The 25398-nt window shown below is 31.9% G+C and overlaps 4 protein-coding genes across 5 annotated transcripts; all 4 read right to left on the bottom strand.

Annotated features, from left to right (window-relative positions):
• Positions 1-27: 27 nt before the first annotated feature.
• On the bottom strand, positions 28-2265 carry LOC109014976. The gene is made up of 7 exons (XM_018997468.2): positions 2070-2265; positions 1665-1748; positions 1361-1558; positions 1087-1245; positions 925-978; positions 696-836; positions 28-487 (listed from the first exon to the last, which is right to left on the bottom strand). Exons 1-7 carry the CDS (start codon positions 2247-2249, stop codon positions 71-73), a joined length of 1233 nt encoding a protein of 410 aa, XP_018853013.2. The 5' UTR covers positions 2250-2265; the 3' UTR covers positions 28-70.
• Positions 2266-4937: 2672 nt separating this feature from the next.
• Positions 4938-6173, bottom strand: LOC108985332. Its single transcript, XM_018957594.2, has 4 exons — positions 5994-6173; positions 5733-5891; positions 5591-5644; positions 4938-5438 (listed from the first exon to the last, which is right to left on the bottom strand). Exons 1-4 carry the CDS (start codon positions 6171-6173, stop codon positions 4938-4940), a joined length of 894 nt encoding a protein of 297 aa, XP_018813139.2.
• Positions 6174-9020: 2847 nt separating this feature from the next.
• Positions 9021-10994, bottom strand: LOC108985331. Its single transcript, XM_018957593.2, has 7 exons — positions 10834-10994; positions 10487-10570; positions 10195-10377; positions 9927-10085; positions 9793-9846; positions 9554-9694; positions 9021-9450 (listed from the first exon to the last, which is right to left on the bottom strand). Exons 1-7 carry the CDS (start codon positions 10984-10986, stop codon positions 9028-9030), a joined length of 1197 nt encoding a protein of 398 aa, XP_018813138.2. The 5' UTR covers positions 10987-10994; the 3' UTR covers positions 9021-9027.
• Positions 10995-19045: 8051 nt separating this feature from the next.
• LOC108985328 lies at positions 19046-25105 on the bottom strand. 2 transcript variants are annotated; one of them, XM_035693744.1, is made up of 15 exons: positions 24842-25105; positions 24467-24638; positions 24284-24335; positions 24168-24207; positions 23374-23427; positions 23145-23263; positions 22984-23049; positions 22758-22900; positions 22412-22469; positions 22234-22295; positions 21194-21298; positions 20335-20410; positions 19606-19718; positions 19457-19516; positions 19046-19391 (listed from the first exon to the last, which is right to left on the bottom strand). In XM_035693744.1, the coding sequence occupies exons 1-15, from the start codon at positions 24927-24929 to the stop codon at positions 19286-19288; spliced, it is 1314 nt and encodes a 437-aa protein (XP_035549637.1). In that variant the 5' UTR covers positions 24930-25105; the 3' UTR covers positions 19046-19285. The 2 variants fall into 2 exon arrangements, with proteins under 2 accessions (XP_035549637.1, XP_035549638.1); XM_035693745.1 differs by having other exon boundaries at positions 19047-19391; positions 22427-22469; positions 24842-25103.
• Between the last annotated feature and the right edge of the window lie 293 nt (positions 25106-25398).

Below are 25398 nucleotides of genomic sequence, written 5' to 3'. Positions count from 1 at the left end.
AAAAAAAAACATAAAATGTGACAAACATGTAGGAGTAGGACATGGCATCATGTGAAAAACATAAAATGTTTTAAGCAGTAGGCTTTATTAATCCACCGCGACCATCATATATAATCACACGTCCAATATTTTCATTCTTAACATATCCAATATCGAGAATACTATATGATTTTGGATCAGATTCATATACCTCTGCATCGTTTGGATTTACGAATTCTGATTGTGAATTCCCACCATATGCAATTGCAACAAGCCGACTATGAGCTGAATAGTTTGGGTCCCATTTTTTCCAGCGTGGACGAATGCCAGTACCCATGGCAGGACTTGATTGGTCCAATGGACTGTATACTTCTCCTCCCCAATCAGCTTCATTTCCAAACTCACTCAGTTGCCCAAATATTGTCGTCGGCCAAAACCCAACGGCAACACTCTCTTCATTAAGTAGTAACTTCCACACTAATTCCGTCCAGCTTGTACTTACATAATCCTAATTAAGATATTTCAAAAAACAAAGGCAAATTTAGAAGAACTAATATGCATGCATGATATACACGACATGGTGAATGTGCAAACGGCATATAGTCGTTTTGAAAAAAGAGTATAGTCTATTATTAAAAAATTAATTTTTTTTCGTGCGAGTCTTGTATATATTCACTTTTTGACTGCAACTACCATTTCTCATAAATTTTATTTACCTTGATGAGTCTCAATTTTGTGGCATATTGCTCTCCACCTGCAATTGAAATATTTTGAAGAGGCCAGCCTAATGGTATTTGAGAACTGAGTTGTATATATCCAGGACATTGTTGATTAAAACATTGTGTTCTTCCACCCATCTGTTGGAGTTAGTATAAACTCATCATTGAATAAAATATATGCTATTGATTGAATAAATGAGGAAAGTAAATGAGTAGTATAACTCACCACAAGATGCGTAAATAGTCGAATTTTGTCGTCTTTGAATAGCAAGGGAATTACCTAAGAGAAATTCACCTCGAAAGTTTTTGTATGATCATGTGATATATCATGATGACAATATTCAAAACTAAGGACAATTAATTACCAACTTTAAAATAGTAAAATTACCGTAAATCCCGCTTTTAAACTGTCAAGGCCATTTGAAAGTGTCATGCGAAATGAACTGTATTGAGATCCACTGACTCCTTTAGGGAGGAAGTTACTGAAGAATGCTTGAATTCCATCGATCTTCCTAGTTGGATCGGGTTTTGTTCCAAGTATTGCATACTATAGTATATGAGATAATAATTATACTATCAACTCAATTTGATCATGATCACTAACTAACATGACTAGATCGATCATAAGTTCAGAAATAGCTAGAAAAGTAATATGTACTGACATGATATCCGGGTTCTTCATCTATATTTGGGCGCAGATTATATATCTTCGAATTTATTTTGGGTCTTGCCAAGTCATCTTCATCGACTCTCATAATTGGAACTGTTCCATAAGGACAACCTCCATTTTTCAACCCAAGATTCGATGATAAAGCACTCGTTTTGGTTTTCATTGCATCCATAAATAATTTACGTTTCATCTGTAAATTAATTACAATACAAATTAGAACATGAACTGCACAAATAATCTTCAATAAAATGAGTTTGGATGGCAAAATACTACTACTGATCATATTGAAAATTAACCTGAATTGTAGTATTCTTCCAAAAAGGGTGATTAAAGCCTGGTTGTTTGTAAAAATCAATACAATCATATATGTCTCCGTCCTCCTGCAAATTTCAAATGGGATAAATTACTTTCAATACAAGAGGATATATTGCAGATTATGTATACAAATTTAGCACATTAGATCTATGTAGACGACGACATGAATTAAAATATTATCGCGACAAACACACATGATGCATGCGTCTATATATCGAGGAAGACATCATCCATGTACCCTAGCTACCTTTGAGTATAGGCATTTTCATCTCCCAATCTCTTATTTAGAGAATAGAGATGGTCATATATATATATAGCTAGAATGCAATAAACAAGTCTTAATAAATAATCTGCAAATTAAAAGGAATAACTTTTTGAAATCTCACATGAATGCTTTTGATTGCAGACTTCTTGAGGTTTATAAGTTGCTGTTCGAATCTGGAATTTTCCTGTCTCGTCAACTCCCAATTTGTTTTAGCCTGATCAGTGTGGCTCAGCGAGAGAAAGCAGACGAAAAACACCATCACAACGTCCGGTACCCATGAAGCCATGTCCGATGGATACATAGATTATATGCAACATGTTAATTTCGATGGTTTAGGAAGTATTATATAGAAGGGGATAATAAATGTGGAGTTGTTGCCATGCATTGTATAAGGAAATGCATTAAAAGCAAATTATAATGAAATAGAAATAAGTTATTAACAAAATAACGGCAACATTAATGAAGATTGAGAAAAAAATATGATTAAATGGTATGATTTGGAAAGATTAATGGTACTAGATATAGTTTTAAAGTATGCAAATCTTACACATTTCGTTTGAAAAAAATGAGACCCACCAATATTAAAGAAATAATTTTTTCAAGTAGATTTTAGTTTTTTAAAGAATGTAACAGACTTGCACACGCTAAAAATGTAAATATAATTTCTCATTTGGAAAGAATATCCCAAGAGAAATAAATTATTTTGCTTGCTTGGGTGACAGAAAAATTTCATCGCTATAAATATATTAGCTAGTATGAGAGAGATTTGTGGATCAGTGGATGGTAGTAAATTAATAATTTTTTATTTTATTTTGAAAAATATTAGATTTTATACAAACTTTAACAAGCATACAAATCGTACGTGAAGAGAGGGCCCCTGCAAAGAGTTAATTAAGATCATGTTCACTTTCATAAAATTTTTTATTTTATCTCATTTAATTATTATAATTATTTTAAATTTTTATATAAAATAAAATAAAAAATTTAATTTTTTAAATTTTAAAATAAAATTAATATTAAAAAATAATATTGTAATAATATTTTATTTAATTTTCAACTTTATTTTAACTTATATGCAAAAACAAACTATGCAGAAATTATGTTTCGCAACAGAAGTACTAAACAACCTCCATTGAATGGTTGCCACGTCGTCATCCTATGACATTTAGATTGCGTTTAGATGTTAAACTGAGTTGAATTGAGTTGAGTTTAGATGATAAAATATTATTTTTTAATATTAATATTATTTTAAAATTTGAAAAAGTTGAATTATTTATTATATTTTGTATTATAATTTGAAAAAATTATAATAATGAGCTGAGATAAGTTAAGTTTGGTTTGGTTTCCAAACGTACTCTTAGTCTGCGTTTAGATGTTAAATTGAATTGAATTGAGTTGAGTTTAGTTGAGATGATAAAATATTATTTTTTTAATATTATTATTATTTTAAGATTTAAAACCCCACCCTCTGCCCCACATACTTTAAAAAAAAAATACTACATTTTATTTGATTTAAAAATTATTTCTAAGTGTAAAAGTAATTAAAAATACATTTTTAATCCCAAATCCCAAATTTAAATTTTGTAAATATGATTATAATTTAAAAATTATGTAATTTTTAAATTTGCTAGTATATATTTTGTATAAATTATAGTGTATTAATTTTTAAACTATGTAATTTTTAAATTTACCAATATATATTTTGTAAATAAGTCTAATAAATTGTAATATATATTTATATATACACAATTTATAAAATATAAATATAAATATATTTATGTTTATATATATATATATATGTAAATAGGAGCTGGGGCGGGGCGGGAGCGGGCCCTTCCCACCACCTGCCCCCGCATGGGCGGAGCGGGATTGCCCACCCCGCCATGCGGGGTCGGAGCGGAACATGACCCTCCCCTTCCAGAACCTCGTGGCCTTGCCCAGTTGCCCAAGACCCTCTCCAAAACTCCAAAAATTCGCTCAAGACCATCTCTTCCAAAACTTTTAGCAATTGCAGGTACAGGCCTTTAAAATTATTGGGATCTTTATCCTCCTTAAAAATGAAGAAGAAAATGGGTTTGGGGGTCATCAACGACAGCGTGATGTTTCTCTCAGTAGGTCATTTGGGCAAACACTTACAGGAGAAGATAAACAAGACAGAAGCTCTTCCTTCCTCTGTTGAACACCAACGTCTTCTTCATTCCCACAAGAGATCCAAGGAGATGTAAATCTCTCACCAGCACACCACAACCATCGTTGTTACAACCAGAAGTCCTCATTAGCTGTTTCGTACACTCGTCGTTAGGGGCTGAAATATTGAGAACATATGTGATATTTTTTTGTCTGTTTGGCTGATTAGAAAGGTGAGGAAGAGCAATGCTACGCAATTTCTCAACATCTACGCATTATATTTTTTTAATAATTTTTTTAAATTTTTTTGAGTTTATTCTTTTTAAATTAATTCAATTTTTTTTATTTATTATTCATATATTAAATATTTAATAAAAGAAATAAAAATTAAAAATTAAAAAAAATATGATGCGTAGAGATTGTATAAATAGTAAGAAGTTATGTAAATTTTTTGTTACTACAGATTGGATAAGGACTACTTCACTTATGTTAATTTTATCGAATGTGAGAAGTTCCATAATATGCCGTGGAGTATTGCTGACGTGGCCGGCTATTATTGGGGTTGTTAAAGCCCCAAGAACCGTTCCAAAGAGTATATCAAAATAAGTTAATTATGCAGTGAAAAATATGAATCGCATCCAATTGTTTTTCTTTTCCTCAATTTTATTAATATTTTTAAAACTGATGGACGTCTTTCCGAGATGCTTATAGCCATTCAGAAAGTTTAAATATGCTGCTTTCAAAAAAATAAAAAAAAAGGTTAAAATAGACTATTTATTTATTACAAATTTCACAAAATTTGGAATAACTAGAGTAGACTATTTATTATTATTACAAAATAAAAGCAGACATTACAATTAGCTCAAATACTTTGTATTCCACCGGGGCCATCATATATAATCAAATAGTCTCCAAATATTAATTTATCTCTATGTCCAATATCTAAAATACTGTATAATTTTGGATCGGATTCATACACCTCTGTTTCGTTGGGACTCTCGAATTTTGATTGCAAATCAGCTTCATGATATGCAAGTGCAACAAAATGACTATGTGCTGAGTACGACGTGGACCATTGGTGTCTAAGTGGACGGATGCCGGTACCCATAGCAGGACTTGGTTGATCCAACGGACTGTAAACTTCTCCTCCCCAATCAGCATAGTTACCAAACTCACTCAGTTTGCTGAATACTTTTGTTGGCCACAAACCAAGTATGTCATTCTTTAGTTCAAATCGTAATGTCCACACAAAGTCTGTTGTATTTGGCCCTCTACCTATATATTCCTTAAGGACCTGCAATTTTATGGCATATTGCTTGCCGCCGACGACTGAAATAAGATCGACTGGCCAACCTAGAGGTATCTGTGGATTGAGGTGTATATATCCCGGACATAGGTAATTAAAACATTGTCTTCTCCCGTCCATCTGTTAATTAAGAGTAATTATATATAGAATCATGATCAAAGTAATTATATATATGTATTAAACAAATTAATCTAGTATATATAACTCACCACGACATGTGTAAATAGACGAGTTTTGTTGTCTTGAAATAGCAATGGATTTACCTAAAAGAAATTCATCGTGATATTTAATAATGTTTAAAACCAATTAAAGACATGAAGCTAGCAATTTCGAATTAATTTATTGATTTACCGTCAATCCTGTTTTTATACTGTCAAGACCGTTTGAAAGCATCATGCGAAATGAACTGTGCTGCGATCCATCAACTCCTTGGGCGTTGAAGGCACTGAAGGATGCTTGAATTCCCTCAATCTTCCTAGTTAGATCAGGTTTTGTTTGAAGTATTGCGTACTGGATTGAAGAGATAACTAAACTATTAATTAACTTTCAATATATCACCAACACCATGCAGATATATAAGTTTCAAGAAAAAAAAAAAATAGTTATACCGACATGATGTCCTGGTTCTTGATCATCATCTATAATATTTGACATGAGATACATCTTTGTATTCATTTTGGCTCTTGCCAAGCTATCTTCATCAATTCTCATAATTGGAACTGTTCCATAAGGACAACCTCCATCCTTTAGACCAATGCTCACTGGTAAATTTCCAGTACTGGTTGATCTCATTGCTTCCATAAATAATTTATGTTTCATCTGAAAATAACTTTTAATATTATGTTATAAGAACAACAGGCCAGGTACTATACAAATTAATCTTTGATAGTATGAGTTTTAATGGTACGTAAAATCAATATTCAAAACCTGAAATGTGGCATTCTTCCAAAAAGGATGATTAAATCCTGGCTGTTTGTAGAAGTCAATACAATCGTATATGTCTCCATCCGTCTGCAAATATATATATAAAATCGGATCAATTTTCAATGTAAATGCAATATCATGTCCTTTTGATTAGGATGCAGATTATGATGGCAAGACCATAACATTATTTAATTATCTCCATTAGTTACAGCACAATAGAATGTAGAACATATGCATGCTGCTATCGAGGAAGACGTACTACCTTAGAAGCTGTAACTAATCATGTGTATGTTGCTTGGATCTTTTATATAGTTGTGTATCTACTTTGCAAATGTGGTTTGGAGGATGCAATAAAAAAAAAAAAAAAAAAACTCCTTAATAATCTAAGAAAAAAAAGTTTTGCTACGCATAAGTCGGTGCATGAATACATCACTTATAATATGATCCATTATTATAACTTAAAAAAAAAAAATTCAAAACATCAATCATTTTTTAGCATTACTGATGTGTAAAGCTTCCACATCAACAATTAATGTGTAAAAAATAAAGTTTACAAATAAATTTTCTCAAAAAAAAAAGGGCCCAATAAAAGGAATAGAATTTAGAAATCTCACTTGAATGGTTTTGATTGCGGACTTCTTAAGATTTAAAAGTTGCTGCTGAAATTGGAAATCTTCCTTTCTCGACAACTCCCAAGTTGATTCAGCCTCGGTGGGGCTCAGCAAAAGAAAGCTTAACAAAAAAACTATCAAGATATTGTCTACAACCCTTGAAGCCATCTCCAATGGATATTGGATATGCATGAATGCTACATGATGTTAATTCAGATGGTTTGAAAAGGCTTAAATAGAAGGAGATAATTAATCATGTACTGGAGTATTGTTGCCATCTATATATCTCTAAAAGCAGTTAATTAGGAAAAAACACAAATAATATCTTCCAGCCAGCTTAACATACCCACGGTATTAATTTCTTTGTTTTTATAAGATAATCAAATAATAGTACTGATAATTAAATGCTATGTACTCTGATTTGGAAAGTCCTAAGAAAAATAAATCATTGATGAGAAATATAGATATGACATTTATATTTATGTTAATTTGCTCAAATTTGAATCATTACCATAAAAATGTTATCACAATAAATATATTAGCCAGTATGAATTAGGAAAATCCGGCTAGAGGTAAGTTGATAGGATTTAGTTTTTTCCTTTTTGATGTTTTGATTTTGGTCTTTTATAATTATATGTAACCTTCGTATGTTTACTTGTAACCACGATTTTTGTCCATCACAAATGAAGACTATCAATAAATTTGAATACTGTCTTCTTCTTAAAAATTCTTAAATAATAAAAAAAATCCTAGATAGAAGAAAATATGAGATTTTATATAAAATTTAATTTGGATTCAACTTTTGGGGAATGGACCTCACCCGATACTATGGAAAGATCATATCATGAGTGAAGGGTGATCCGTGATTCTTTCAATAAAATAAAATAATTTGTGAGAACCCGGTATTGGTACCATCCTTCTATGCAGCTTGCGGTCCAACTTACATTGAATGAATTGGTTTCTTCTATTCATCATCCATATATCACACATTTAATAAAAAAAAAAAATTATGTCAAAACATTCGGAATAACACAACTTTTAGCTATGAGTGGGGCTACCCACCTTTACAGCTGGGCGGTTTTCTATTTTTCTATTTTTATTTTTTTAATACATTTAAATATTTTTAAAAAAATACACCAATATATTTAAAATTACTTTCTTAATTATTAAGTAAAAAAAAAAAAAGGTCAAGCGGTCACTTTGAGCGGTCAAAGTGAGAGGCAAAGTAGTGTTTTCCTTTAGCTATTAATGCATAGTCTATGTGATACCCCCATGTGATGTGTAAATGTATGTGATGTATGAGATCTCACATTTATTTAGGAATGAGAAGTTTTTGCTCCTTATAATGTTTCAATAGATCTCTAATTATATCATTGACTAGTCATTTTAAAATATAATTAATGTAGTTTCAACTTTCTATTAGAGAGTTATAAATAGTATCAGAACTTATTCCAACTAAAAATGTAGAATATGAGCGTGCCACCTACGATGCACTGACCTGTATGATTTGGATCAAACTCATATATGCACCCCCGCATCGCTAGCTTGGATTTACGAATTTTGATTGCAAATTCTCTCATATGCAATTGCAACATCCGAACTATATATGTGATGAATAGGCTAGGCCGCGACACAGTTAACTCAAAGTGGACGAATTGCCGGTAGCCATAGCAGGACTTGATTGATCTAATGGACGGTAAACTTCTTCACCCCAATCAGTTTGGTTACCAAACTCACTCAAATCAGCCGAATATTAATGTCGTTGGCCAGAAACCAATAATAACACTCGTCTCTAAATACTAACTTCCACACTAATTCTGTTGAATATGGAAGTGTGTTCTTCCATCCATCTGTTGGAGTTTAAAACAATAGAATAAGTTTTTGCTCTATTAATTGAAGAAATGGAAAAAAGTAGATATATATTTGGATTTAGAGTAATATCATATGATCAATACATACTAAGCAATATATATATATATATATATATATATATATATATAACTCACACGCACGACATGGATAAATAGCCAAATTTATTACAAATAGACTATTTATTTATTTATTATTATTATTACAAAATTACAGCAGACATGATTATTATTACAATTAGTTCAATTACTTTGTATTCCACCAGGGCCATCATATATAATCAAATAGTCTCCAGGCATTTTACTCTTATGTCCAATATCTAAAATACTGTATGATTTTGAATCAGATTCATACACCTCTGTATCGTTGGGACTCTCGAATTTTGATTGCAAATCAGCTTCATGATATGCAAGTGCAACAAAACGACTATGTGCTGAGTAGGCCGTTGACCATTTGTGTCCAAGTGGACGGATGCCGGTACCCATAGCAGGACTTGGTTGATCCAACGGACTGTAAACTTCTCCTCCCCAATCAGCATAGTTACCAAACTCACTCAGTTTGCTAAATACTTTTGTTGGCCAAAAACCAAGTATGCTATTCTCTACTGCTTCTACTCGTAATGTCCACACCAATTCTGTTGTATTTGCCCCTCTATTTATATATTCCTTGCGGTGCCAACGGCAACATATATATATATATATATATTTAGTATAAATATGCAAATATATATTTATGAGAACGTACGTGTACTCATGATTCTTTTTTTACCTTAAGGACTTGCAATTTCATAACATACTGCTCTCCACCGATAACTGAAATAGTATCGACTGGCCAACCTAGAGGTATCTGTGGATTGAGTTGTATATATCCCGGGCATAGGTAATTAAAGCATTGTCTTCTCCCGTCCATCTGTTAAAAGTATAGCTAGAGTACGTCATGATCAAAGTAATATATATATCACGTACGTATAAAACAAATTAATCTGCTAGTATATATATATAACTCACCACGACTTGTGTAAACAGACGAGTTTTGTTGTCTTTAAATAGCAATGGATTTACCTAAAAGATCGAATTCATTGTGAATGTTTATAACTAATAATAAAGACAATTAGCAATTTTGAATTAGTAGATCGATTTACCGTCAATCCCGTTTTTATGCTGTCAAGATTGTTTGAAAGCGTCATGCGAAATGAACTATATTGCGATTCATCGACTCCTTTGGCGTTGAAGCAACTGAAGGCTGCTTGAATTCCTTCAATCTTCCTAGTAAGATCAGGTTTTGTTTGAAGTATTGCGTACTGGATTGAAGAGATAACTAAATTATTAATTCAATTTCAATATATCACCAACGTTAACGCACCATGATAAGTTCACAAATAAAAAAGTAATAATTATATATATACTGACATGATATCCTGGTTCTGTCAAATACAAGATCTTTGAATTCATTTTGGCTCTTGTCAAGCCATCTTCATCAATTCTCATAATTGGAACTGTTCCATAAGGACAACCTCCATCTTTTAGACCAATAGTACTCACTGGTAAATTCACATTAGTTTTCATTGCTTCCATAAATAATTTACGTTTCATCTGTATAGAACTTGAACAAGTTAGAACAGGTACTGTATATACAAATCAGCTTTGATAGTATGAAGTTTAACGCATGGTAAATTAAATATATACTAGCAATATTGAAAACCTGAAATGTGGTATTCTTCCAAAAAGGGTGATTAAATCCTGGCTGTTTGTAGAAGTCAATACAATCGTATATGTCTCCATCTGTCTGTAAATATAAAATCGGATGATCAGTTTTCAATGCAAAGGCAATATGTCTCCATGATCTTTTGCTTTCACTACGAACACTACGAACACTACTGCATGCATATTGCTTCTATCGAGGAAGATATGATCCATGTGTATGCTGCTTGGATCTTATATATACTAGTTCATGTGTCTCTATTTTGCAAATGTGAGTTGGAGGATGCAATAATAAAATAAAATAAAAACTCCTCAATAATATAAGAAAAAAAAAAAAAAAAATCTCACTTGAATGCTTTTGATTGCAGACTTCTGAAGATTTATAAGTTGATGCTCAAATTGGAATTCTTCCTTTCTCGATAACTCCCAAGTTGATTCTCCCAGCTCAGCGTGGCTGATCAGCAATAGAAAGCACAACAAAAAAACTAACAAGATGATCATATTGTCTACCCTTGAATCCATCGATCTCCAATTGATCATGGTTTTAGAAGGCTAACTATATAGATGGGGATAATTATTGTGGAGTTAATGCATGCCATGCATGTATCTCTAAAAGGTAATTAATAAGAATAAAACACAGATGTCTATATTGAATGCTAGGTTCTCTAATTTGGAAAGTCCTCCAAGAGAAATAATTATTGTGACATTTATATATATTTATGTTTGGTCATTACCATAAATATGTTATCACAATAAACATATAATTAGTTAGTACATAGACGTTTGGATTCGAAGATGAGTTGAGATGGATTGTGAATAGCAGTGAGATAAGTTGTGAATAGTAGTGAGATTTATGAGTTAAAGTTGCTGAATAGTAATGAATAGTAGTGAGATGAGTTGAGATGAGCTGAGATGAGTTTCGAATCCAAACGTCGATAGAAAGAGTTCAATGCTTTTTTAAAGCAAATGAGATTTTATATAAGAGAAATAATTGTGGTCCATTTTGGTCTCCAACATTTTTACTTATACTTTTTTTTTATTTAGTACTTAAGTAAATACATTTTTAATGGTGTTGTGAATTTTTTTTAAATGTTTAAAATTATAAAAAGAAATGTATGGAAAAAAAAATATTTAACCTTATCGGAATCCATCCTTGTGCTACAAACACCGTGAGTGTACGACTCTTTATATAAAGAGCAGTGCTACATCTTCCGAGAGATGTAGCCCGAAAGTTCACCGAACAAATAAAAAATGTTTTTTTATTTTTTATTTTTTTTATTTCATGTATTTTTTTAATCATCATAAACATTTATAAAAAAAAATACACAATATCATTAAAAAAAAACTTCTTTAATCACTAAGTAAAAAAAAAAAAAAAAAAATTCGGGATACATTTTCAGTATACATGTTCGGAACATTTAGCATTTCTGTTATATAAACATTGCTCAGGAGTCAGAATACAACTTTTGGGGACTTGAGCTGAATTATAAGAGAAGGTATATATATATTTTATCGATTGAAATCTTGGACTGAATAAATTGAATAGTCTAATATAAAGAAATAGACAAATTAAGCGTTGAAAGCTCATATAATTTATATGATTCTCATATATCATATATGCCTTATTACTCCACTCTAATTTACGCATGTCGTGGTGAGTGATGCAGTATACTTTGCTTAATATGTATTCATATGGTTAATTTTAGAAGGCATATAGAAGGGGATAATTAGAGTGGAGTTGTCATGCCGTGCATGCACGTATCTCTAAATTAAAAATAGTCAAAGGACAAAACGCATAAATATTGTCCAGACTTAACATGATAATAAGGGTGCGTTTGGAACATAAATTACTCTCAACTCATCATTATAATTTTTTCAAATTCTAATATAAAATATAATAAACAATTCAACTTTTTCAAATCTCAAAATAATAATAATATTAAAAAATAATATTCTAATAATATTTTATCATCTCAATTCAACTCAACTCAACTCAACTCATTTTAAAATCCAAATTCACCTTAAGACATAGGTCATTGAACTTGTTGTTCATAGCAGGAGATGATTTTTCCACTCCACTTTTAGAGGATGGGGGGTGGTTTTTCCCTCTCCTCCTTTGAAGAAGTGGAGGTTTGGTTATCTTATTTTTACAGAGTGTTATATTTTCAGACAAATCGGATTTGAAATCTCTATTCTTACAGAGTCTCATATCTCAAAAGGTTTTGTCATTAGTGAGCTTATAGAAGTTAAGACAATGTCGGTCATAAAGAAATTTATGTGCAAGAAAGCTACAAACAGATGCGTAGTTTGACTTGTAATCTGAGTTTTTCTTGTATTTATCAATCACAGCTGTAACTTCGATTTCATTGAATGAAATGAAATCTATTTCACATTAAAAAAAAAAAAACATATATAATAACTGCATGTATTAATTACATCCATAGTTTTATAAAATAGCCAAGTACTAATACTGACCATATATAATATTAATGATCAGTAAATATATTAATCAACTAATTGTGAGTGAAAATGGGAGTAATCACAATAAATATATTAGCTAGCTAGAGATATGTTGTAGAAATAAAATATTAATGCTTTTATTTTTATTTTTTACCAAATATGAGAAATTACATAAACATTAATCAGCGTACTTCAAATCATGGAGAAAGCAGGGACATTACTGAAAAATGAACTAAAAAAAAAAAAAAAAAGTGGAAAATGATATTTTATTAACCAAAAGGTAACGCGGTGAGCTATATATATATATACTAGCAGTGGGATAACGTCCGAGGGACGTTTGCCAATTTTTTTTTTTTTTTTTTTTTAATCTCTAGTGATTGAATAACTTTTGTCTTGTAGAAGAAGGAGCATTTTTTCTTTTGAAAAAGAATGAAAAATTGAATAAATTTATAAAATTAAATTCATTTTTAATTAAATTATATGATTATATTGATTGATTGAATTAATTTAATTTTATATTTTGCAATAAAATATCATCAATTAATTTTATTATATATTATGTATTAAGAATAAATTATGAGGTTTTTAATTCAGATATAAATAGCAAAAGGAAAAAAAAAATTGCTTAGTAGTAAAATAATAGTAAAAGAGGTATAATTAAAGAATTATAATTTAAAAATATTTTAAATATATAATATTTTTTATTCAACTGTTATGTCTCATTTTTTAAAATCCAATAATTATTTAATCTAAAACTACATTTTTTAAATTTTTATTTTATTTTATTTTTCAAGCATCTTTTAGAGTATAAGTTTATATACAATATTATTTTTAATAAGTATGTACTCTATTTTATCAATTAGTTATATAAAAGTTGCTACATTTGCAAAAGATTCTAGATGATCTACGGTGAAAGATATCAGGAAAAATCTTCTTAAAATGTAGTATTATTTTTAGACTAATTCGAAATTATAATTTAAAACAGCTCAAAGTTCATGCAGAATAATTATTGAATAAATGATATTAAATAAATGACTTAAAAGATTCTAGAATCAGATAAATAAAATAAATTATTTCAATTATTAATTCACAGTATAAAAATAAAAAGTTAAAAGATCCATACTTTTGATACTTTTATAAGTAGTTAGTTGTTGGAATATCTTGTTTCCACATTCAACTTCATGGAGCTCAACCTATATAAAAAATTCAACAATGTAATATTCTAGTAAGAACAAAAGTAAAGTTGTAAAAAAAAAAAAAAATACTATTATTTAATATTTTCAGATGGGAAATTGTAGAATAATAGAATATATAAATAGTTTTTTAAGTGATTTGTAGGAAAAAAATTTTATTTGTAAACTCTCTCTCTCTCTCATAGGCGATTCGGGAGCACGGGTGGTTCTCCTCCAGCGGAGCCCGGTGCCGCCGAGCCTCGGCCATGATCACCGCCAACACCGGCGTGTTCCCCTCACTCCGACGACCATCCCTGGCACCACCAATGTTCCCCACGCGCAGCCATGGCTCTCCTCCGTGGAAAGAGAACCGAAATGGGTTTCTCCCATTTACGTGATATTGCGCCGCCGTACGCGGCCACCGAAGGTCACGACCACCACCAAGGAGTCCCCCTCAACGCGGCGACCGTCCCACCCACCTTAGAAGTTGTGTAGTAAAATTCATTTATTATTGTGGTACTGTTTATTATTGTTGTATATAGCCGAGATAATTTATCATTGAATATTCACAAAATTATTATTTTATTTTATTTTTCAAGCATCTTTTAGAGTATAAGTTTATATACAATATTATTTTTAATAAGTACGTACTCTATTTTATCAAAATCTTTAATTTAAATTTAAATTTTTATAATTTTTAATATTTCAATAATTGATTCTGTATAATTATATAGGTAAAACTATAAATATTGATATAAGTATTTACATATAGAAATAGATTTGTTGATAAAGTTTTCCTATATAAAAATTCTATATGTAGCCACTTTTATGTTTTATTTGTACATTTTATTAATGTAATTGACTGTGTTACAATTTTTAATATAATTTTTGCTGCTAGTTATATTATCTTGAATACATAAGATTTAAATTTTAAAAATTTATTTTTTAAATTAAATTATGTCATATAAATAATATATAATGTAAAAACCTTCAAATAATTTTTAAACTAATTCGAAATTATAATTTGAAACAGTTCAAAGTTCATGCAGAATAAATATTGAATAAATGACATTAAATAATTGACTTAAAAAATTCTAAAATCAATGAAGAAAAATAAATTATTTCAGTTATTAATTTACAGTATGAAATTAAGAAGTTAAAGGATCCATACTTTTGATACTTTTATGAGTAGCTTGTTGTTGGGATATCTTGTTTCCATTTTCAACTTCACGGAGTTCAACCTATGTAAAAAATTCAACAATGTAATATTACAGTAAAAACAAAAACAAAAGTATAGTTGTAAAGAAAAGAAAAAAAAAATTATTATTATTGAACATTTTCAGATGGCAAATTGTAGGACATATAAATACTTATTCAATGTATTTGACAGAATTATTTTTTCTTAAACTCTCTCTCTCTCGTAGGCGATTCCGGAGCACGGCTGGTTCTCCTCCAGCGCTGCCCGGCGCCGCCGAGTCCCGGCTATCGTCACGACCAACGTCGGCATGTTCTCCTCACGCCGGCGAGCATCCCTGGCAGTTTCAATCTTCCCCACGCGCAGCCATGGATCTCCTCCGTGGAAGGAGAACCGAAATGGGTTTCTTTGATTTCTTTGAGTTTCCGCCGCTGTACGCCGACACCGACGGTCACGACCACGACGGAGGAGTCCCCCTCAAGGCGGCGACCATCCCAGCCGCCTTCGAAGTGGGCCACGCACAGCCCTCCGTCTCCCCCACGGAGACCGAACGGAAATGGATTTCACCCATTTGTTTCACATTACGCCGCCGTACGTGGCCACCGAACCTCACGACCACCACCGACGAGTCCCCTTCAAGGCGGCGACCATCACACCCACCTTCGGAGTCCCCCACGCGCAGCTCTCCGTCTCCCCCACAGAAACGCACACGGAGAAAGAAGAAAAAAATATGCGAGAAACAGGAAAAAAAAAAAACAAAATGGAGAAGTTAGAGGTGAGATTAGATGAGAAATGCATACCAACGGCTGGAAGAAATCTGAAGAGTACGGGAAAATTTTTTCTTCGTTGAGTTGAGTTTGAGAAATGTTCTGTAAATTTGAATTGTTCTGTAAATTTGAATTGTTCTGTAAATTTGAGATCTAAGTGTAGATCTGATATTTCATCTGTTATATATGTAAAGAAGATTAGATATTTTACATGTATTAGATATTTTACATGCTAACTGAACGAGGAAGATGAGTAAAATCTGAACTGAATATCAGAATAGAATTGGAAGAAGCAGCGAGAAAAAGAAAATGCTGTTATTGTTACTATTCACTACTGTTCATCTTATACACGCTTTTAAGATTAAGAAGATATATTTGCAACAATCCATGAACTTTTGTTGTTTATCCAGTACTGGAGCTCGCGCGCGCTCTGAATCGAAATGTTCGAAGACGAGCTATCTTGTCACATTCCTACCGCTTCTTTTGCCGATCATGTAGAGACTCTCAACCAGTGATAAACGCGTCGGTGGGTACGTAGTCTGCCAACATTAATAGTGGGAACGACACTTGTATTAATATGGCAATACTACTTCCATAAAATGACTACTTTCACTCTAATGCAAGCAAATAGTAATCATTAAACCGATATAAAATTTAATCTCTTCCCCCTAAAATGGGGGCCGGGACTTACATAAATATGAGGGATTAATGATGCTACACGTTTATCAACGATGAAGATCAGTACTCGGGATACATGATATTGTTAACATTCGCATTTGATTACTCAAATGTCTTTTATCTTTAAATTTAATAAATATTATTCATATTTGTTTTACATTAAATTAATTAAATTATTTTCTTCTAAAATATAAGTTATAATAAATTCATTATTCCTTTTAAATACGAAAAGAACTTAACAAATATAAAAGTATTTTTTGAAATTATTATATTATAGATATGAGATTTTTATTTACATATGAGATTTTATCATCTATATACATATGAGATTATTATATTATATATTGTTAGATTGTGAAAATGAAAATGAATATAATTGTTAGAAATTATTGAAGATTATAAAAATAAAATAAACAAGTAATTAAAAAATAAAAATTAATTATAAAAATATAAAAATATAAAATAATAATATTTTATTATTATAAAGAGTGTGATGATTAATTTAATATAGACTTTAAGTTTTGAATGATCAGTTAAAGATAAAAAAACTACATATTAATTAAAATTTAAAAAATAAAATGATCAACCAAATACTAAAGCTCTTCTATTTGCATATAAAATGATGTAGAGGGAGTTAGTCAACGCATTCTACCCTGCGACCACATGATTTACCACGAGAATTGTTAAAAGGTTAGGTAGCTATCAGTAAAAAGATATGTCCAAATCGGAAATCAATCACTTTCTTTTTTTTTTTTAAGTTTTTTTCTAGAAGTGCCATTATATGAAAACATCACAAGTTCAAGCGCCTTTAATTCCACCAGGTAGTCCATCATATATAATCACACGTCCAATTGTTTCTCTCACATATCCAAAATCGAGAATACTATATGATTTTGGATTGGATTCATTAACTTCAAGGGCATTCTTTCTAATATGGATGTTGCAAATTGATTGCATCGCAAGCTAATTGAGTCACATTAATTAATGTAGCAGTCATTTTATGTACGTGCCACTTCTCCGTTAGTTTGTCACTTTGGAGTAAAAGAGATTAAGATACCTAGGTCACCATTATTGGCCAAGTCATTGAGAAATGCTACAATGAAATCTTACACCACACACTTCTATTTAATTAATATGTAATTTGTTATTTTTATCATTCTATTTAAACACACACATATTTAAGTATTGAGATAGAATAATAAAAATGACAAATCTGATTAAGTGAATGAATGTGGTGTAAGGCTTCCGTGTAAGATTATTTATATTGGTCTATGCATCTCCATATGCAAAGTCATATTTGCATAATATGAGTCTAAATTCCTCTACATTAACTTATGCATCTCCAAATATTTAACTAGTTTTGAACAAGATCTATGTAAATTTGGAGATCAACTATTCACTCATCAAAACATATTTTATTCATTTTTTCTCTCTTCTCCATTTCTTGAGAAATTTGTATTGTAATGAATTTGTATTGTAATGATCTTAAAGAAATTTGTATTGTAATGGATTTGTATTGTAATGAATTTGTATTATAATGTATTTGTATTGTCTTTCTATGTTAATATGTGCTGTTTACAAGCACATGAGATTCATTTTTGGTGTATATAAATTGATTTTTTTTTTTTACAAGAATTTGATGTATTTATTATATATGGAATTGCTAAATCATATATATTGCTAAATTTGGATGCATCAAATTGTATTAATATATGTGCAAGATGCTATGAAATTGTATATGTACAAGATGATATTTAAGCAAAACTCTTACATAAGTTTATGCATATTTGATAGCATCTTATACATATATAAAAGAAGCGATTTTGTATATACATATACATAGATCAATATTAATGCTAAACTGTATTTTATTATGTTTTTAGAAATGAGTAATGCTATATACAGTCGTGAAATGCACAAATACCATATAGTCACTTTAAAAAAGAGTAAAATCTACTATTAAAAAATTAATTTATTTTCATATAGGTCTCATATTTATTAATTTTTTTTTAAAACAACTGCATAATACTTACATAATCACAACTACAAGCAACATTTCTCTTTAAAAATATAAGTGACACGATTTGTGAAACTACCGGGTCAGCAGTGTCGTCCCTTGACCTCAAAATTCAACAGAATAAGGATTAGACAATACATTAGCGGCTGGCACCCAACTTTAAAGCTTTGGGTTTAGGTAACCATTTTTAAGCTCAATATAAAAGATTGGAGAGGAAATAACAAATGTTCGATGGACTGAAAAGAAGAAAAGATCGCAGGTCTGGAACAATATAAAAGGTTCTAACTTGCTCCCATTCCATCCCAAGCCACATTTTAATACCCCACAACGCATGCCATCAAGGGGGCGACAAGCTTAAAAAATAATAAATAATTCAGTATTTTTAAATCTTAAAATAATAATAATATTAAAAAATAATATTCTAATAATATTTTATTTAATTTTTAACTTTTATCTCAACTCAACTCAACTCAATTCAACATCCAAACGCAGCCTTAGTTTCATGATCCCTTCAGAAAATGAAGTCACTGAGCTGAACACTCTTGTCTTTCTGGGCATTCTTACTGATAATATATGCACCGTCTTCCACATCTGCACTCGAACAATTCATCCGGTGCCTGTACAATTTCCAGAACATAAGCAAAAATTATGGGAAAAAAAATAACAGGGCCTGTGATCTTACCAAGAAAAGTGATCTTCACAGCAAATAGAACCCCAGATGATACAAAGTCCGGCTCCTTTCCTGCATTGAACAAAACATAAATACATATCAAATCAAAAGGCGTGACCTATGGTACCTTGCAATTTCTTGTCTAAATATAGTTTGCATACCAAGTTGCAGTGTACATATCGTAGAACTTGTCGAAGGCCTTATTGAAACAGTAGTGACAAACCAAAAGATCCCTGATATCAGTCACCTTGCATGTTGATTTGCAGCATTTCACCTAATTCAATAACATGTTAACACTAATAGCATCATAGGAGACAGGAAGGTAGCCAGATCGATCAAATATTTAGAACATGAAAAAAAAATAAATAAAGAGAAAAAGACCCTCAATGCTATACTCTCTAAGGCAGCTGAGAGAGTCTATCCATGTCTCTGAGGCTGCTGACAGAGTATCCACATTGTAATTCATAAATTTATACTAATCTGCTAACACTGTGAAGCATGGAAGAAAATATTTGGCCTCAAAGCTTCTTGGTGGAAGGCAAACAAATTGCAGAGATAGAAATAGTGAAACAAAATGAAGACAGGAAAGCTGAACCACTTTGTTACATTGATTCGTGATTGACTAGGCACCCATATCAGACACTATTAGCGTGTCAACTAACAACATAGTAAAAACTAAAAAGTAATAAACAGACTGGAACCTTCAATGTAAACCATAATCCACATTCAAAGAGATGCTTCTTTGTAACACCCCGCTCCCCATGGTTAAGAACGACGTCATTTTAAAAATCTCGGGAGCCAATGTGCTACTACTAAACTTAACTTAAAAATATTTTTCTTTGAAACTTCCCAAGAAGTGAACTACACAGTGAGTTAAAGCACAAACTCACCAGACGCTTGAGTTTATGCGAGTAAAAATGTTGATGTGATGGGTGTGTCTTGATATGCTCGTTCAAGTGGCCTGAGCTACATATTAGAAAATTAATTCTATCTCAGAGCACTGATAAGTCAAAAAATGAAAAAATTATATAGATAAAGAAATATAAGAACATAAAGTGGAGGATACAAAGGCGTTCAACCTACCCCCTCCATTTCCTTCCCAGCTTTTATGAGTATTTGGCAATACGCTTTCAGTAACATGTTCTCTATAGTAACCATAACAAAATTCAAAATTCAACCTTGCATTTAATATATGTCCCTTTAGTCTCCACCTAATTTTATGATGCACACAAACAAACAATGGAAAGGAGAAACCCTCCTCTTCCTTAATATAAGGCAATCAAACAACCCTCCCCAAGCCATTAACTGTCAAGGCAAATAGCATTTCAATATAAGTTCTTCAATCTTATTCAGCAACTGCAAAACCATACCACTCAAATCCTTGTCCCACTACAAAAGATCCAAGACAACCATGTCACAATATCAAATATCAATATGGGGGGTGGGGGGGGTTGGTTTGACAGGTTAGCTGCACAAGAGCACCTCGAGCTATCCAACCTTAAAATTTTAGCCCAGGGTTTGGTTGTAAATGAATTTTCTATGAAAATAGACCATTTTAACAATTACCAGAAAGCAGCTTCCTAAACTGATCAGCCCTAGGTCCAGTAAACGCAAAACAAAAAACAAGATGACTAAGCACAAATGTCCTAGCATAGGACCATGAATATGAAAAAACGATTGGATAACAGCAGAACCAGATAGTATTAGTTTAATAGCAGCCGAACAAAAGAGTCAAACTCCAATGCTTACTTGTCACAGAGGACAGTACTGCATTCAAGGCATGTAGCCAAACTTAATGAGCTGCGGCATGCATTGCAATTTGCAGTTGACAAGTTGTTTCCTATCTGGTGGCATCTGCAGATACAAAAACATCCCAAAAAGGAAAGTGAGTCTACTCTGCATTAGTATTTTCATGTCATGTGATATCCAAAATAAAGCAGAGAAATATACAAGTTCTTTTAGTTTATATGCCACGAGGGACCATGAAACAAAATGAGAATGTATCATAGCTCAACTCAATTCACTAAGCCTTAATTGAAACTAATTGGGATTGATGACATGGATCCTTTTTATGCCACTCAGCTCTGTCTAGGGTCCATCGTTATAACTTCTACCCAAGTCACTTTTTGCCTCTCTCTTTCCTTTTTGCATCTTCCACATCAGATCAACACAACCCTAGTCTAAATGACTGGATTTCAAGACCAAGGCAAACTAACACTTGCATAGTTATTTCTTTTTTTTTCATTGAGACTAATTCATCATAAAAAAATATGTTATGCAATAGCAGATATTCAAGAATATCAAATTCGAAATACAATTTGGCTCAACTACGGGCATGTTTGGGTGATGATATGAGATGAGAATTCAGTGAATAGTAGTGAAATGGTTTGAGTAAAGATGTTTTATTGGGTTTTGAAAAATGAGAGAGAAAATGTTAAATAAAAATATTATAAAGATAAAATATTGTTAGAATATTATTTTTGTTCTAAAAATTGAAAAAGTTGTATTGTTTGTTTGCAAGTTCAGGAAAGTTGTAATGATTAGGTAATGATTAGATGAAAGAGTCGAAGATTTGAAATTAGAAAGTGTTTGTGTTTGAGTAATGTTTGGGAAGGAAATTATGAGAAGTTTTGAGATGAGATGAGATCATCTCACTTCCCAAACAAAGCCTAAATGAACAACCGACAGCAACGAAAAGAAGTGAACTAAAGCTATACCCAACAACTAAATGACTCGAGAATAACAATTGGGAGATTTTAACACAGGAGGAAGGAAGATTATTTTCTAACCTTCTGTACAGTCCAAGAAGATCACCAGTTATTGAACTTGACTTGCTTTTCCCCACTGTCACCTAGACATAAACAGTGATTTGAAAGTCAAAATAATTTCTTTCTCACGATATTGGTAAATTATGGCTTTGAAAAAGTGTAGGTCTTTTATAAAAGTAGGTAAATAATGATACTAAACTTGGTTAAAGATTACCAGACAATCCTCAGCAAGGTGTCCAGGCCTCTGACATTTCCAACTACAATAACAAACGCACAATCATAAAGATACACAGGCCTAATCTGAATATACTGAAACTATGTATCTTTGAAGTTACTCAAGCATGTATCTATAATTCCTCCCTTTTCAGTGTCATATTTAGAGAATTAGAGCAACTACATCGTTCTTTGAGTTGTATAGTTAATAGCATAAATGAGTTACTAATGCTTGCAAAATATATGGATTCATCAATAATGCCATTATTTGGCTTCAGAAACCCATTTATATATGATTCATGACCAAGATAATTGGCAAAAAAAGAAATTACCATTCGAAAGTACAAAGACTAGATCTTCTTTTGGACCAGCAATGGCGGTTATAATCCCAAGTGTCCTTCCCAAACTCAGGCAACGGCAAGGTGCCATTATGTCCAGATGAGGAGACAACTAGATTTTGGTCACTTGAGGGTCCCTGCAAATTTTAGAGAAGGAAGGATTCAATTTAGGAAGTCATATTTTCTTTCAAATGGCAGTAATTTGTATACAGAGAAACACCTTATCAAGTCTATGGATTTGCAAGAGGTCTGCTTTGCACTCCAAGCTGCAGATATCATCGTTGGTCTGTCAGAACAGAAACACATTGTTCACAAGGCGACTACAGGAGGAGAAACCAGAGAGGAGGTGATCGGAAGTTTCAAAAAAAGGGCATATCTTACCTCATTGCATATATATTCTCCATATCTGCCACATACTACACAAACTGGCTCCCCTGGATCAGGAAAACGTTGTTCATTTCTGCTCTTAACATGATCATGATCAAACTCCTTCATGGTACCTAAGAGAAGTATATAAAGAAGCCAGTGTAAACAAAGACACATTGGTGACTTCCTGGCTGATTAACCTAGCTAGAAATTGCAGCTAACGGAAAGAAGCTTACAAACATACCTGAATTTGAAGGATCTTGCATTCCTTCAGGTCCTGAAGAACTACTTTCATCACCTGGATTTCATCAATGTTTTGCAGTTCAACATAAGTCTTAATACACTGAACATATCAATTTTAACATGAGTCTAAATACCAGTGATGATGAAAATATCCACTAAGGGGGGGATGGAAGGTGAAATTCTTAATCGTTCAGGGATAAACATGAAAGAATTTGCCAGGGAAAAGGTAAGCACCAAGCATTGCTTCAGCTCAACACAACTAAGAATATCGATTATAGTAAAAAACACTCAACCTTGCCAGTCAATGTTGAGTCGAGAGATAATCACTAGTTCAAACCGCTTGAACTAGTGATCGCGACTTTCATTAATGATGTCTAACAAGAAAGAAGTCACATAGAAAATTGCCACGTGATAACTAGATCCTTACCATTCCCACTAAGATTTCTTGCATCATCATCTCTGTTAAAATTTTTTCTAAAGGCAATAACAAAATGTTGTTAAATCTCATTCGAAAAATGGAAAAATTTTTTTATAGGTAAAATAAAGGGAAAATTTTATGAGTAAAAATCAGAAAAAAGAGAAAATATGGTTCACCAGCAGCAACCTTACATCTTAAAACCTTACTAAATTAACACAAACAGGGTACATAATTTATATCTCTTATAACAGCACCAAATTCATTTCCTTATTTATATAACTACCAATCCAATAGCAAGTGAATCCCAAATGTGGATCAGCTCCAACCTGGCTGAATACCAAAAAGACAAAATAAATAACGAGTGACGAAAAGCTTACTTTCATATCCCACTAAATTTGCACCGGAACTAGAAGTTCCCTGCCAAGAAAGAGTAACCAAAAACTCAGAACAATGACAAATCAAATTAAAATAAATATAACAGCAAAAGAACTACCAAAATATCTGCAGTCAATTCCTCGCGAACTTGGGTCAAACTAATTTCTTTCCTGCTTTTACAAGAAGTGAGTTGAATTAAATATTAGTATGAAAAAAAGAAAAAATTATAACACGTTTAGATTATGCGGCAGTTTGAATTAAAGCTCAAAATATCATTAGCAACAATTATGATTGAATTTGCCTTCTTTTTGCGATGTAGTCCTCATGAGACATGGGTTCATCTTTCTCCTCGATTACATGGGTTGGATTATGCGATAGTTTCAGGTCACGGTGTCGTTTCCGTGACGCCCTTATGTTATCACCGAGTGGTTGTTCTTCGGTAAAAGGAGCATTTCCAGTGGCAATATTGTAAGCTGGAAATTGAACAAGTCGGAATTAACGAAGGATAAAATGACAAACATATGGTAATATGTGACAATTCGGGAATTTCGTATTTTATAAAATTCAAGCAAATTGCCAATTGGGCTATTCGGAAATCTAGTTTTCTTATTGCTACTCATCAGTTTCTTTTGTCTTGAACCAAATAGAAGGTAAGAGAGAAAGATTGAAGTGATACCTCTAAGGTTTTGAAGGACGGAGGAGAGACTAAAGTCTCTCTTGTAGGCTATAGAAGGGTTCTTGTAAAGATTCGTCCTCGTTCCCATTCTCTCTCTCTCTCTCTCTCTCTCTGTGCGCTCTATCAGAAATTCATGAGCTAGAGAGGCAGAGGTCGATTTTGGTAGAGCAGGTCTCAAAATGGTGCATCGTCGTAGAACCGGCGTCGTTTCGTCTTCCCAAATTCCTCAAAGGCTCAAAGCCGTTCTCTGTTTACTTAAGTGGCGTTCCCGTCACAAACGGTTTGCAGTTTAAATGAGCAATCAATTCTATTTGCAATCAATTATATTATTTAAAAAAATATATTATTATATTTTATTTTTTAAAAAATATAACTATGAATTTTAAAGAATAATTCCTATTTAAAGACTGTATGAACACTATTTTTTATACAATCGTTTGAATGCGAAAGTTGTACAATACTCCACACTTCACAAATCATGATTCATGATTCATTTCTCTTCGTAAAGAGTGTCGGTGGTTTTAAGTTTCTCGACGCGAACAAACGGGTTGATGTCA

The sequence above is a fragment of the Juglans regia genome, chromosome 9 (genome assembly GCF_001411555.2).
Source record: "Juglans regia cultivar Chandler chromosome 9, Walnut 2.0, whole genome shotgun sequence".
NCBI classification, from domain to species: Eukaryota; Viridiplantae; Streptophyta; class Magnoliopsida; order Fagales; family Juglandaceae; genus Juglans; species Juglans regia.
The sequence above is the reverse complement of the archived record's forward strand: the minus strand, read 5'-3'. Positions and strand labels throughout refer to the sequence as shown.

Bases quoted from the DNA above. Each gene is read 5' to 3' on its own strand.
- LOC109014976 (XM_018997468.2), bottom strand. From the start codon at position 2,249: ATGTATCCATCGGACATGGCTTCATGGGTACCGGACGTTGTGATGGTG. The intron at 979-1,086 runs GTAATTTTACTA...AATTTCTCTTAG, and splicing joins GTTTAAAAGCGGGATTTACG to GTAATTCCCTTGCTATTCAA. The intron at 837-924 runs GTGAGTTATACT...TAACTCCAACAG, and splicing joins GACTATTTACGCATCTTGTG to ATGGGTGGAAGAACACAATG.
- LOC108985332 (XM_018957594.2), bottom strand. From the start codon at position 6,173: ATGAGATCAACCAGTACTGGAAATTTACCAGTGAGCATTGGTCTAAAG. The intron at 5,645-5,732 runs GTAAATCAATAA...AATTTCTTTTAG, and splicing joins GTATAAAAACAGGATTGACG to GTAAATCCATTGCTATTTCA. The intron at 5,439-5,590 runs GTGAGTTATATA...CTCAATCCACAG, and splicing joins GTCTATTTACACATGTCGTG to ATACCTCTAGGTTGGCCAGT.
- LOC108985331 (XM_018957593.2), bottom strand. From the start codon at position 10,986: ATGATCATCTTGTTAGTTTTTTTGTTGTGCTTTCTATTGCTGATCAGC. The intron at 10,571-10,833 runs GTGAGATTTTTT...TTATATTTACAG, and splicing joins CTGCAATCAAAAGCATTCAA to ACAGATGGAGACATATACGA. The intron at 9,695-9,792 runs GTGAGTTATATA...TACTTTTAACAG, and splicing joins GTCTGTTTACACAAGTCGTG to ATGGACGGGAGAAGACAATG.
- LOC108985328 (XM_035693744.1), bottom strand. From the start codon at position 24,929: ATGGGAACGAGGACGAATCTTTACAAGAACCCTTCTATAGCCTACAAG. The intron at 19,719-20,334 runs GTGAGTTTGTGC...TTATTGAATTAG, and splicing joins CGCATAAACTCAAGCGTCTG to GTGAAATGCTGCAAATCAAC. The intron at 19,517-19,605 runs GTATGCAAACTA...TGTTCAATGCAG, and splicing joins GATATGTACACTGCAACTTG to GAAAGGAGCCGGACTTTGTA.